Below are 13,944 nucleotides of genomic sequence, written 5' to 3'. Positions count from 1 at the left end.
TTTTTTTTTTTCCTATATTTATATATAAAAATAGGTTAAACCCTCCCCACAAAAACCCTAAACAAGAAAAAGACAAAATGTGACTTGTGTCTCTTTCCCAATCACTCCATCTATCCATCCCAGTCGTCCATCTTTGAAAATTTTTATCCCTTCTCCAAACCTTTGGACCGTGAACCCGGAAGAAAAAATTGTAATTCCCAAGAAAAAAAAAAAAAGTTTCAACTGCAATAACGAAATTACCCTCCTCAATTCATTTAATAAGATTACAACCATAGGGGTATTTTGATACTTACAATTGAAAATAATTGGAACCTACGTTACCTAACGACGGCATGAATTCCAAGTGAGGTTGAACTCTTGGCAGGCAATTAATGTGAAGGAAAGGACACCAAGAAAAATAATAATAAAAAATTCCAAAATCCTAACTCCAAAGCCAGGGTATAAGGACTGAAGAAGATGAGCGGTCAAAAAAAGACGAATCCAATTCCAAACTTGAACGGCATGCAAAAGAAAGAAGCAAAAGGTTTGGGCTTTACCTAAATTACGGAAATAACCTTAACCGAAAGACACTCTTTTGGCAATTTGTTGCCCATCCTCATATTCGGGACCTGCTTGCTTTACGTAACTATTTATCAAAATGACAAAACCACCCTCGTGACATTTTCTAATGAAAGTGCCGATGGCTATGCGGCTCTTCCGCTGTATAACTAATGGTTTGGTTTTTTTGTTTTTTTGTTTTGTTTACCAAGGTGTTAGAGGCCACTTTAAGTGCACCTCGAATAATCTTGAGGAGATTAGTACAGTAATTTATTATTATGATTTTCACTTAAATTATAGATGCACAGATGAGGAATCGGACCTGAGACCATGTACCTATCCACACAATCCCTAATTCACCCTAACTATTTGAATAACTCACTGATAGGTTCTAATGATTTGGCCGTACTTATTCAAAAATCACTACCGCACAAAAAAAGGGATTAGAAATTACCATAAGCCTTTTTCACGCAAGCATGGTTCAAATACTCTAATTGGAGCATAGTGGATCATTCAATATTGGCTAGAATGAAATGGTATCCGTCTTGATCGATCTTTGATTCTAATTTTTTCGATTTTAATATACATGAACGGGTTCAAGAATAAAATCATAATAAAAACTGATTTTTTTTTTAAATAATAGGGATAACTCTATTCATTATGATCCACTTCATGTTGATCCAAACCAATATTGAAATGATATCAGTCTTGAGTCTCTTGGCCCATCTCATAACAAGAAAAATCAATTAATTGAAAAAATAATTAGAAATATCAATTTTGAGCTACGATATGCAATAGATTTACTGGATATTTCACAAAAAATCATGTCCTTTACTGTTGGTCCTTACCACAGATAAAGTAAGAGGGAGAGCGAGAGGTGATCATTCTTTTTGGAATAGGAGGAGCCCAACGATTTGGAGAGTTCTCTTAGTTTCAATTGTCAGCTAATTTTCTTTTCAAAAACCCTTTTTAGAAAGTGTATTAATATGGTTTCCAAATTGAACTAATCACAATATTTCACAGAAAATCATATATTTATTCATATTCTTTATAGTAAATATATGATTTTATTGCAGTAGGATTCTCAATCTGAACATGGAGAAAAGAATTTTTTTTCCCTCAACATTTCCCTTATCTTGATGTGAGATGGTGGGTCTATGAAAAATAATAAAAAGGGTCTATGATCAATAATAAAAGTGCTATATATATGGGTTGGACTAAAAGGAAAAGGGTAAGATCCTAGGGACTATCGACTATAGGGCATGTGTGTACTATCATAATCCAGTCTATAGTATTTTTCATAGCCTAATTGCATCAAAACTCATTGACCGAACAAATAAGGATCCCTCATCAAAAGGGATTGATTGTACAATAGACAAGATTTTTGTTCAAATTCAACTAATAATAATACACATGTGAAATTCTCATATGATCCGGTTCAACATACATTTTTTTTGCTAACGACGGGTATCCAGGCCTTCATCCTAATTAGTCTTGCGGGCCCATATAAACCCCAAAACCGCATGGATCGGGTCATATCGGGGTTGAATGCGAACCATTTAACTATCATTGAAAGAAGTGAAGAGCACTAAATACCCCCGTGTGAGTGGCCTAAGGTGTGCCCAGTGGGAGTCGAACTTAGGATGTCCAAGTTTACGACTCGTACCAAGTCCGTTGCTCTCCAACTGCGCTACCCCCTTGGGTTTTATTAAATGGTTCAGGCCTTCGCCTGGGACAACATGATTCAACACTCTATTTGGAGCAGGTGAGCAAGTCGGATTTATCAATAAACCTCACCCAACAATGAGCTGAGCCAACATTCTATCACCTTAATGCCCTCGTTGAGCCAACACTCAATGTACACATTGTATGTACACTCACACTTGTGCAATAGAGTCTCTCTTCTTAGGCACACATAGTGCAACAACGATATACACCGGTGTCTTGTTCCATCACTATCGTGAATAATTTTAAATTAAAACATAAGAACTATTAATGCTCATTATTAAATCATACAAATTAAAATATATCCATACAATATATGGATTTAAAATGACACATCTCCAACACAAATTGGTTCATTAAAAAAAAAAAATCAAATCTCAACTTGCATAAATTTCAATTATCTCAAAAAGAATTGCACAATGCCACAATCAATGTTAAACTTTCAAATCTATGATTAGTTTTATAGAATTAGCACTAGAACAAACCAATGATAAACCAGAATGGTCCAAAAGCCCAGAAACCGGCATACCAAAACAAGACCAATTTCTAAGGCAATGTTTGACAATGTTTTATTTTTATGTTTTCTTGTTCCCAGAAACGGAGAAACAACATAAAAAGTGTTTGATAAAGTTGTTCTGTTTTACCCGTTTCTAGAAACATGAATCAAAATTTATGCCTATTTACAATTCTAGAAATGATTTTGACGGAACAAGTTGGACTTGTTTCATCGTTTTTAGAAACAAATTTGAGAGAAAAAAAAAAGGTTATTGTGTCTGATAAATCTCTTAACTATTTAAACTTAAAAAAAAAGGCAACCAAATACTCTTTTATTTGTAGGCATCCGATAATACTATTAGGTTTTTTAATGACATTATGTCTACAAAAAACATTTCGAGAAACAGGTTTATCAAATACCAAAAAATCAATTTTTATTTTAAAAAACTTGAAAAACCATGGATCCTCAAATAAAAAAGCGAATCTGGTCTAGGGGATTAAAGTTAACCCATGGTTGTTATTTCCTTCAGGTACTCAGGTTAAGGTTAGGGTTAGGATTATGGTTTCAAGGTGATAAATGAGATCAGCTTTGTCTGCCCAATGGAATCGACTTTTGGACTGGAAAGGTAATAATGAATTAAAGGGACCCTATTTTTGGTAAACCAGAGCAATTCCATTAAATCTTGATTGGAAAGGCTTTAATATAGGGTTCACGGTTCTCTCTCTCCCTCCGTCCCACACATGCACACCCACACACACACGCCAGACGTGAGAAGGCTTGAGATGACGCCGCCGCGTGGACTCGTCTCACTCTAATTTACCCGAATCTTCATCCGTTATTTATTTATTTTTTTATCAAATCCCGAAGAGCCATTATAATCGTGAGCGTTCCTTTTATCTCTCAATCTCACGCCCTTTGTTCTCGCTTTCAACCTATAAATACTCTCTTCCCTTCGTTCTTCCTTCTCATAACAACCTACTCTATTCTTGCTCTAGGTTCTCTATATATCTCTTTCGTCTCTTGCTTCTGTAACCCTCTGTTTTGTTGATTCTTCTTCGATTACTCGACGGAAAGCAATCAGGTTGCTACATAAGGGAGGATATACTTGGATTTTCTCAACATCGTCTTCGCCATTCACTGTTTCCATTGATTTGTAACGTAAGTTCTGGTTTCAATCGATTTTTTACTTTGTAGATTCGTGTTCTTTTTGAAGCGTAGAATTTCATTTTTGTTCTATGCGGAATCCTTCCGCTGCATATTTTCTTGTCTTTATCTTTATTTAATGGTTATAAGTTTTCTTCTTTTTCCTCCTTTCGTTGATTGATTTTGCGCCGTTCGGATTCTGCGTTCTTTTTCATCTCATGATTATACGTTTTCTGCTTCTTTTTTTTCTCTTTCCTTGTGTTAACTGATTTTGAGCCGTTCGGATTCTGCGTTCTTTGTTATGTCATGATTATATGTTTTATTTTTTTTCTTTCCTTGCGTTGATTGATTTTGGGGCGTTCGGATTCGGATTCTATGTTCTTTGTTATCCCATGTCTTCTTCTTTATTCTTCCTTGCCTTAATCGATTTTGTGCTGCTGCATAATTGGGTTAATTAATCGAAGAGAATTTCTATGGCTTTAGTACCATGGATCGCCTTATTCTTATACGAGATTGATCCATAATTGGGTTTATTAATATGGATTGCCTCATAGATATTCTCCCAAGGGTTTTTGTTTTTCATTATCATTACCTTTTGAATCGATATTCCTGCCCAAAAACTAATGGACCTTTTTTCAATATCTGTTCTTTGTTCATTGTTTCAGGAAGCGTGGATGTTGTAATGGAGTCCAAAGGTGGCCAGAAGAAATCTAGTAGTAGTTCCTTACAATATGAAGCTCCCCTTGGCTACAGCATTGAAGACGTTCGACCAAACGGTGGAATTGAGAAGTTCAGATCTGCTGCATACTCCAACGTAAGATCAGACACACAAAAACCCAATCCTCTGCTTTCTGTTTTAATTTTCTTCTCTGCAATTCAAACTAATTAACGTGTTATCTTCTCTCTTCTTGCAGTGCGTGAGGAAGCCATCCTGACTACCTCTGGGGTGCAACCGTCGGTAGAGTAGGATAATTTAGTAATTCCCTTTTTGATTTCTTCGAATAAGCGCAACAACTCTCTCTGGCTAGCTGTTCTCCAACAACCTCGAAACCATCTCTGTTTTCCTTTTCTCCTCATCTGCAACTGCAAATTGAAGAACATTTTAAGTTACATTCAAAGTCAATTCGATGGCCGCTCCTCCTTCACCAATCGGATTCGAAGGATACGAAAAACGCCTCGAAATTACCTTCTCTGAAGCTCCCATATTTGTTGACCCACAAGGTCGCGGCCTCCGAGCCCTGACTCGGTCTCAAATCGACTCTATCCTCGATGCCGCACGCTGCACCATTGTGGATCAGCTCAGTAACTCGGAGTTTGATTCTTACGTTCTCTCCGAGTCGAGCCTCTTCGTTTACCCTCTAAAGATAATACTCAAGACCTGCGGAACAACAAAGCTGCTTCTAGCGATTCCTCCGATTCTGAAACTCGCGAGTTCGCTCTCGCTCTCTGTTTTCTCTGTTAAGTACTCTCGTGGGAGCTTCATATTTCCTAATGCTCAGCCTTCCCCACATCGCAACTTCTCTGAAGAAGTGGCGGTCCTTAATGGCTATTTCGGTAATTTAGCATCCGGTGGAAGGGCTTACATCATGGGCGATCCGGCGATTCCGAATCAGAACTGGCACATCTACGTGGCCTCTGGTAACTCGCAACCTACTGATCGCACGGCTGTGGCCAATTTGGAAATGTGCATGACCGGGTTGGACCGGGACCGAGCCGCCTTGTTTTACAAGAAATCAGAGGGAGATTCGGCCAAGCAAATGACCAAACTCGCCGGAATCGCCGATATAATGCCTTCTCATGAGATCTGCGACTTTGAATTCGATCCGTGCGGTTACTCGATGAATGCAATCGACGGTTGTGCTTTCTCGACAATACACGTCACACCTGAAGACGGGTTCAGCTACGCCAGCTATGAGACCATGGGGTTCGACTCCAGTTCGGTCGAGTTTGAACCGCTAATCAAGCGCGTGCTGAGGTGCTTCCGCCCTGCTCAGTTCTCTGTTGCTGTGACTTGCTATGGTAGTGGGCCCACCACGTGGGGCCAGGATGAAGTCTTGGAAGGATACAAGTGCGAGAACGTGGCGAAGCAAGATCTCCCCGGTGGTGGGTGCATAGTATACCGTTGCTTCACCGAAAGCGAGAACGTGTGTTCGCAGTGTCCTCCCCTAAGTCGATTCTGCATTGCTGGGATGACATGATGGCTGAGGATGGAGAAGAAATTGTTGATATGGTGGAGAAGAAGAAGAAGAAGAAGAAGAAGAATAAGAGGAAGAGTAAAAGTAAAAGCTTTGGTGCACCTGCACCGGCTTTCACCTATGTTTCTGTGGTTTAGTTTGGGTCCAGCCAGCCAGATGGGTTCTAATGTGGTCCATATAGTGGTAGTTTCTTTATTACTGTTTCTTGTCATTGGTATTTTTTCGTATTTTCGTGGTGGTTAGTGTCTTTTTCGTATTTTCGTGGTGTCTATGAGCCACTCTGTTTCTTCTGTGTCTGTTATGGAAGTAATGAATAAGGAAAGCTTCTGCATAGCAGAAGGGCTCACAGTTGTTCTTGATTTTCTTCATTTAGTAATTTGTCTCTTCTATGTATGAGAAAGCATTTCATGAAGTTTAATACAACTTTGGGGTTTTCTTCTCTGGTTTTGATGCTATGCCTTTGAAGATACGTGGGAACCTTCCTAGCTGTAGCTATTACTTTGAAACCTTGCCTTTTTAAACTGTTTGTTGAATTGTTCTGTGGTTCATATGGTTGGTAAAAAGGAGGAGAGAGAGAGAGTCACGAGGTGTTGATAGGTGGCTGGTATGAATGGTGAGAGCCAGCTCATGTTTTGCCGTTTTGGCTTTATGTCTAGAGTTTCTTGGAAAGTGTATGTTACGATTGGTTAACTGGAGTCTGGAATGCTGGATAAGGAACGGAACCCCTTAGTTCCAGGCTGGCCACAGGCTGCAAGAGGAGATTGCGATGGGGATTGATGAGTTGGGGAACCAAGGTTTGACTGATTCAGATCTGAAACGGTCAGATGCTCCTGATCACGGAAACGGAACAAAACCCCGCCTCACTATTTGACGAATCTTTTTTTTTTGTTTTTGTTTTTGTTTTCTTGTTTTTTTGTTTTTCTTTGTTTTTTTGTTTTTTGTTTTTTGTTTTTTTGTTTTTTTGTTTTTTGTTTTTTGTTTTTCGTTTTTGTTTTTGTTTTTTTTTTTGTTTTTGTTTTTGTTTTTGTTTTTTTGTTTTTGTTTTTTTGTTTTTGTTTTTTTGTTTTTGTTTCTTTTTTTATATCAATGAATGTTTTTGTTACTACCTCCAATTTTTGTCTGCGATAGCGAAACCCTTCCGAGCGATCACTTGTTGGCTACATTCTAATATAGTAGTTGATCGAAAAACACCTTCCCTTTTTTTTTTTTTTTTTTTCTGGTGTCAATAACACCGTCCTCTTTTCTCTTTAGTAGTGTCATCAAATCGAATCCAACCTAGCTCATGTTGTTCCATGCGCAAGTGTGGGAGTAAGGAGTAGAGTCTTGTGGTGCACTTCTCTTCACGGGCGTCATAGTTGCGCTACGCATAAGGTCAGGATACTACTGTACATGACATGATCCAACTCAAATCGGGAGCGGACCCCCTATCGGGAAGGAGGCGATGGAAGCGTGTGGCAGGTTTGTATGCCTCATTCTCCAACTACCTAATATTCTGAAATTTGACATGTGGAATCCACGGGTGGTTCTAGGGGAAATATGAAACTCATATGTTGGAACTAGGGGTGCCAATTATTCGTTTCAACCGGTTTTAGCTTGGTTTTACTGGTTCTAATGTGAGAATGGGTGAAATCAAAATGTGTTCCAATAAGGGTGCATTGATTTTGATTTTACCGATTTTAGTGTGAGAATGAGTGAAACTAAAACATGATCAAATAAGGGTTTGTTGGTTTCCAATTCACTTATGGTTTTAGTATCGACTTGGTTTCGATTTATCATGTAAATATATTCACTGTGTAGCCCTTAGATCTGTGCTACATTGTAGTGTGCGCTATAGAAGAGCCAGATCATTCCCCTCAGCGCTCATTCCGTTGCTGTTCGGAAATAAACCTTTTCAGGTTTGGGGCAAGATGGATAACCTGCCAGGTTAGAGGGATACATAATCATAAAGAGCTGGGGTGCATCAGTTCTGGGATATGATGATATGTACAGACTCCTTTAAAAGGTGTGCATTGTGCATGCCAATTTAGCCAAATGGAAGTGTTACGGGTGATTTACTGAGTACACTACATTGATGACCTGGAAGTATAAAACCAAAGATCAGAAAAGAAGAGAGCAAGAGGTTACTTTCTGTTTTTTTTTGGGTGGGGTGGGGGGGGGGGGGGGGAAGGGAACTCTCCACTGCCTAAGTTAGGATGTGAGGCACCAGATAAGAGTTCAAGGTAGAGGAGATAGAGAAGAAAGAGAGCCATTAGGTCGGATGTATTCTTTACATGGGTATTGGCTTGCTATTTATAGAGGATTAGGAATGTTCTTTCCATGTTGAGGCTGGCCTATCATTGAATGTGTTGATTTACTTGTGAGAGTGTGTATGCATGTAGAGACTCTCGCTTGTATGTAAAGAACAATACCCTAATCAATTAATTGTTGCTTGTCATTAAGCATTCCTGGTGGTCCCTCCGTGAGGTTTCTTTTTCCATTAGAAGGGTGATTTTAGGTATATCATATGCCCCCTATTCTTTTAAATATAAGTAAAATGGAAATAGTAGAGTATCAGAGAGATTGCTCCGTTATTCAACTGGCATTCGATGTTGAACACTTGGACCGTTGGGCTAGGTCATTAGGTTGACAAATTTTCGCTTTGGCTTTGGGATTAAGGGTTAGACATCTTATCATCCATGTTGCTCCCCATCATGCATGCGTGGCAGAGAGGATACTTTAAATAGGAATCTTACTTGGGTTTCAAATTTTTATTAATATGGTGATCTGGATGAGTGAAATGTGGAGGGATGGCCCAGATTTGACCATTAAGTAAAAGGAGCCATTGATTTTTGTCTTGGGAAGCAAGAAGCTGTCATAGGGTCAAGAGGTTGCTCATTCAGTTGGTGCCACCTCACTATGTAAGTCAATCTCAATTGGCCGAAGAGTGGGCCAGTGGATCGGATTAATCCTGCCCATCCGATAAAATCATAGTGGTGATATCGTCTCTAATGTGACCGTGAAGAAAGGAACCAAAGATGAACGTTGCTTCTTGAACTCTAGATGCTCTAAGGACTTTGAGGGGTCGATACAAAAAATCCATTAAGTTTAGCTTATCGGTGGATGATGAGAAAGCTTGTGACTCCTTTGATGGGCAGTTTTGCTTATGTAAGACGTAGATCTTTGATTCCCTTTTATCCCTTGAATCTGTATGGTGCTGACCCGCTATAAGATTGCTCCGTCCCAACTCTCACCAAATTCGTGGAGGTTTATCTTGGGCTCCATTATGCTTTGGGCGAGGAAGAAGAGGAGTCCAATGTTTTTTGTCTTTACACGTTTCTATATGATGAAGCAGTAGGACACCATGCTTAATATTACTTCATCCATCATTCCGAGATTAAGGATGTGGAGCTTCAAGAGAAGTGTAGACATTACATTAAGTAATGATGAATCGGAAACCCCCTGAGACATGGAGTGAGTTTGTATTTACGATCAAGATCTATTTTTAGATCTTGGCAATATAATTTTTCTTCTATGTAGGCATAGGATGGTTAATTAATTAAGTAAAAATGTTTTCAAAATTGGTATACACTTAAAAATTGACCAAGACCACCCAAGAAACCATAGACTGATCCTAAATTAAGTTAAAAACCAAATTGTATCTAACCCACTGACTCAACTTGAGCCAGAGTTGCACTGACTCAAGTCGACGCCGGATGTACTCTGGCCGACACCAATTACATCTAAGCTGACATTGGCTAGATCCAACTATATCGGTCAAATTGTAAATTGTGTCAGGTTTTATAAAATTGTAGGTATCTAGTGAATTTTTGGCCATATCTAATCCAAATTTCTTACTTGTAGCCCATGGCAAGCACCTAGACACACACTAAGACGTCTAGGACACCTTGAACTCTTTAAAATACCCATATGAACAATGTAGTTGTTTGTTCACATCTCTTAGGAATATACACTTATCATGAATAAACACGAAATCTCTCTCCAAGGAGGAAAGAGATCACCCCCACTCATGGAAGCATTCCTCACCTTCATTAATTGACCAAGAGGTCTCCTAACTATAAATACATAACCCCTTCCACGTTTTGGCAATCCCATAATGGTTTAAGCCTCCATTATCGATGAGATTCTCGCATTGAAATCATATATAATAGCTATTTTGCTGTACTTCACATTTGTTCTAATTTTCCATCTAAATGTATTTTCTCGGGGGGGGGGGTGTTTGGTAAAAATTTCTTCAAAATTGTTCACCTTGATGTTCTCTATTTAACATGATTTTCTTACATTTTTACAATTTTTTTTTCTTTTTCTAATTGGCAGTTTTCCTACAGTTGATTCTCTATTTTAGCACATTTGCATCCTTGTATTTTTCAATTTAACGCTTCAGTTACCTTACCATCTCATTTGTACATGCATGATACGCATGATTTATGTATTCAATGATCCCTATCCCTATGTCCACGATGCAATGTTATTGTCATTCCCATCATGTTACATAAGATGAATGCTAAGGTTAATTTTTGTCTTGATTCATCAACTCTCCAATATGTTTGCTTTACATTAAGTACACTAACTATGCAGAGCAGCTGGATACAGGTATGTGGATTTTACCAATTTATTCTTACATATTTTGGTCATGATTTCCTTTCAACGTGTGTTTGATATTGATGCATATGTATACAAACCTAGTTGATCCATTCAATCATCATTACTATGTGTATTTACCTAGGGTTGAATTCTGATTTTTACCATATAGACCAAGATACCTAACCCCTTCCTTGGACCGTAACTTGACACGAATCCTAACTTGTAGTTAGACAGTTCATATGGAGTCATTTCAATTTCAATTACTGATAGGTCCTAGACCTTAATCTAGGTGGCAACTCTCATTCAATAGAGATAGTTGAACCCATACTGCTCTTTCTTTCGAGGAGGGGTCCGTGAAACCACATTGGTCTCTCACAATGGCGATTCCACTAGGAATTTTCAAGTCAAATTTCATATCAAACCTATATAGGTGATACACAAGTGCTTACATTATTTGTAAAATAATTGTTTGAGCCTTGTTTACAATAAACATGTTTGTTAGTGTTTTTGTTGTAACTAACAGGCTCATGTGTTGCACTTTCACACACTTGCACTACACAAATGCATGCCCCTCCATGTAAAGTTTTATGTGACCAGAATAAAGGTTCGCAGGGTACCAGTGGTGAACTCGTTGTAGTAAGGGAACCTTATGTCCTATTGAAACTTATTGCATACATGCATTCAAAACATAGAATCTATAGACCTAGGATTTAAAATCCTATTAATTTTGGGTGAATAACTTTTCCATCCAAGAGACTTGGAGTGGTATTACATGGTGTGGATCTTTGTTTGTGCATTATTTTTTTTTTTCATTAGATAAATGCTATCGAGGGCTTAGGCTAGTTTGAACGAGATTTGGTAAGGGCTTATCTTTTGGTTTAGGCACCATTCTGCACTCTACAAGAATGCATCACCTTACCTGGACTAAAGAGGGATCTAGATTGGTTTGAAGTTAGATTTCAAATTCTTTATCTGATTCATCACCAACTTCACCCATGAATACCAATAAGGAACCTCGGATGCGAGTCATATTTGATCTGAGATGTTCGATTTGAGAGTGATTGTTGAGGATTTGGCCACAACATTTATAAATCAAGCATCCCATATGGTTCCTGAATAATCCTCATCCCGACCAACATGAGTTACCAAACCAAATTAAGGGGTACCTGGCTATGACATATTCATCAATACTGAATCGCTACCCGGTTTTAGTGGAAACAACCAAAGAAAAGGCACTTTGTGAAAAAATGGAAAAACTGAAAAATGCCATCAAATGATTTAAAGCCACCAAGGAATATATTGTTGATACGGAAGGATCAAATTTCTTTCCAAATGTTAGACTACCCCCAGGATTTAAGTGGAAATCTGAGAAGTTCACAGGTATAGGAGGCCCTAAGGATCATCTGAAAGCCTTCATTGGCTAACTTAAAGTCCAATCATTTTTCGAAGAACAACTCAGTTAAGACTTTCAAATCTCCTTAGCTAGCCCAGCCTACATTGGCTCATGTCTATTAGAAGTTCCTACACCTGTACAAGGGATGGCATTAAGAGGTCCTTCAAGAATCAATATTCCTACAATATTGAAACGAAAATGACCAAAAGGGATTTGGAAACCAAAAGACATACCCAACGAAGGCTTCACTGCTTTCCTAGTAAGCTTAGGGCCAAAGCTGCCCTAATGTTGGATAGACTAGTTGAGAAGGAACAAGTCCAAATGATAGTCAAGAACCTTTAGGGAGATTAGAAGGACTACATGTTTACATAATCATTTCCCACTTTCACTGCATTGGCGGAAGTTGAATATTTGGTAGAAGATCTTGTATTTGAGGGAAGTCTACCTGTTATCAATAGATAATGTTATCAATCCAACAATGGCAAGAAGTTGTTCCAACTAAAGGCTAGCAATAAGGTGGGAGAAGTTAATGAGGTTACCCCCAAACGGTCTGTATCTGAACCCTTCATCTTGGAAGGAACTTCTTCCAACAGCCCAAGAGATAGTTCACTAAATTAGGTATGCCACTTGTAATAGGTCTTCAGGAAGCTCCAAGCTGAAAGTTTACTTTCTCCACTTCCACCATGGCCATTGCCGGATCCACTTACTAAATGGTATAAGGATGAGTTATTTCGTGAATACCACGGGCAAGGGACATTCAACTGATAATTGTTACATGTTCTAATAAGCCGTCCAAGATTTATTGGACAAAGGGGAATTTGTAGTCTGCTCCAAGTCACAAGCAAATGTAGTAACTAATCCACACTTATATCTATTTACTTGCTTGAATATAATTTTTATTTTTGTCATTTGTCTGTCATCACCGAAAAGGGGGGATTGTTGGGGATATGCCCACACTCCTAACTATCCTAAAGTTGATTTTGTTGATAACAAACAAATGAATCATTTAACCATAATATCTTTAGTGATGCTTAATCGAAGAAGTAGATCTTGAAGAAGACATCAAGATATCTGACTCCAAGGAACTAAGACTTCAAGATGTTAGGACATCAAGAATATGTCAAGACCTCAACACTTGAAGACATGAAGATATCAAGCATTGCACATTTAACCTCAAGATTGTTGAAGACCACTTGCAAGACAAAATGAAGAATTTATATGTAGTATTGTTACCGCCGAAAATCTGCCTGAGGACCTAAACCTACACAGGGACAGAAGGCAGAGGCTCGGAGGTATCTCCAGGGTTAGTCCTCCGGTGCCCAAGTTAGAGACCGGCGGAATAGTATTTTCACAAGAGTAATGGTGTATGTTGACCTACCTTTCCCCTCCTTTCGGGCCCTCTCTTATAGTGCTTAGGGTCTAGGGTTTCTTTTTAGAGTCCCCCTTGGGTCCGCCTTTTTCCCTTCCCAAGTCTTAGTAGGATACGTGCTATCCCCCTTGTGGGGAATATTCCTTATTTGGGTATCTTCTCCTCACGTGGTTTACGTGGTTAGAAATCTCGCGGCCTCTATCAGGTGGGTGACATGTGTCATTCCTTTGGATACCATGTGTTCTTACCTTACTGGGTGATTAATTTGGCCTATCATAGCCCCCTTACTTCCACTAGGAAGCTTTTTCAATGAAAGTAATTTCTGTCCTCTTTTGTGTTCCCCTTAGGCCTTTGGTCACGACCTTCATTTTGAAACCAAGACCTCCAATCAGGTCCACAGCTTAGCCAGAGCCTCAACCGAGGTTTTTACCTTCAATCAGATTCGCTTGGCCTTAGCAGAACCCCTAACTGAGGTGGCGACCTTCGGTCAGGTCTGCTTGGTCGT

At 38.9% G+C, this 13,944-nt stretch overlaps 1 protein-coding gene across 1 annotated transcript; it reads left to right on the top strand.

The window, feature by feature from the left end:
• Positions 1 to 4,841: 4,841 nt before the first annotated feature.
• On the top strand, positions 4,842 to 6,537 carry LOC122069060 (S-adenosylmethionine decarboxylase proenzyme-like). Its single transcript, XM_042633011.1, is given in 2 exon segments — positions 4,842 to 6,051; positions 6,054 to 6,537. Coding segments are annotated over 2 exon segments (1,203 nt in total). The 5' UTR covers positions 4,842 to 5,028; the 3' UTR covers positions 6,234 to 6,537.
• The last annotated feature ends 7,407 nt before the right edge of the window (positions 6,538 to 13,944 follow it).

Source organism: Macadamia integrifolia, chromosome 2 (assembly GCF_013358625.1).
Source record: "Macadamia integrifolia cultivar HAES 741 chromosome 2, SCU_Mint_v3, whole genome shotgun sequence".
Classification (NCBI taxonomy): Eukaryota; Viridiplantae; Streptophyta; class Magnoliopsida; order Proteales; family Proteaceae; genus Macadamia; species Macadamia integrifolia.
This window is presented reverse-complemented; position numbering and strand designations above follow the sequence as displayed.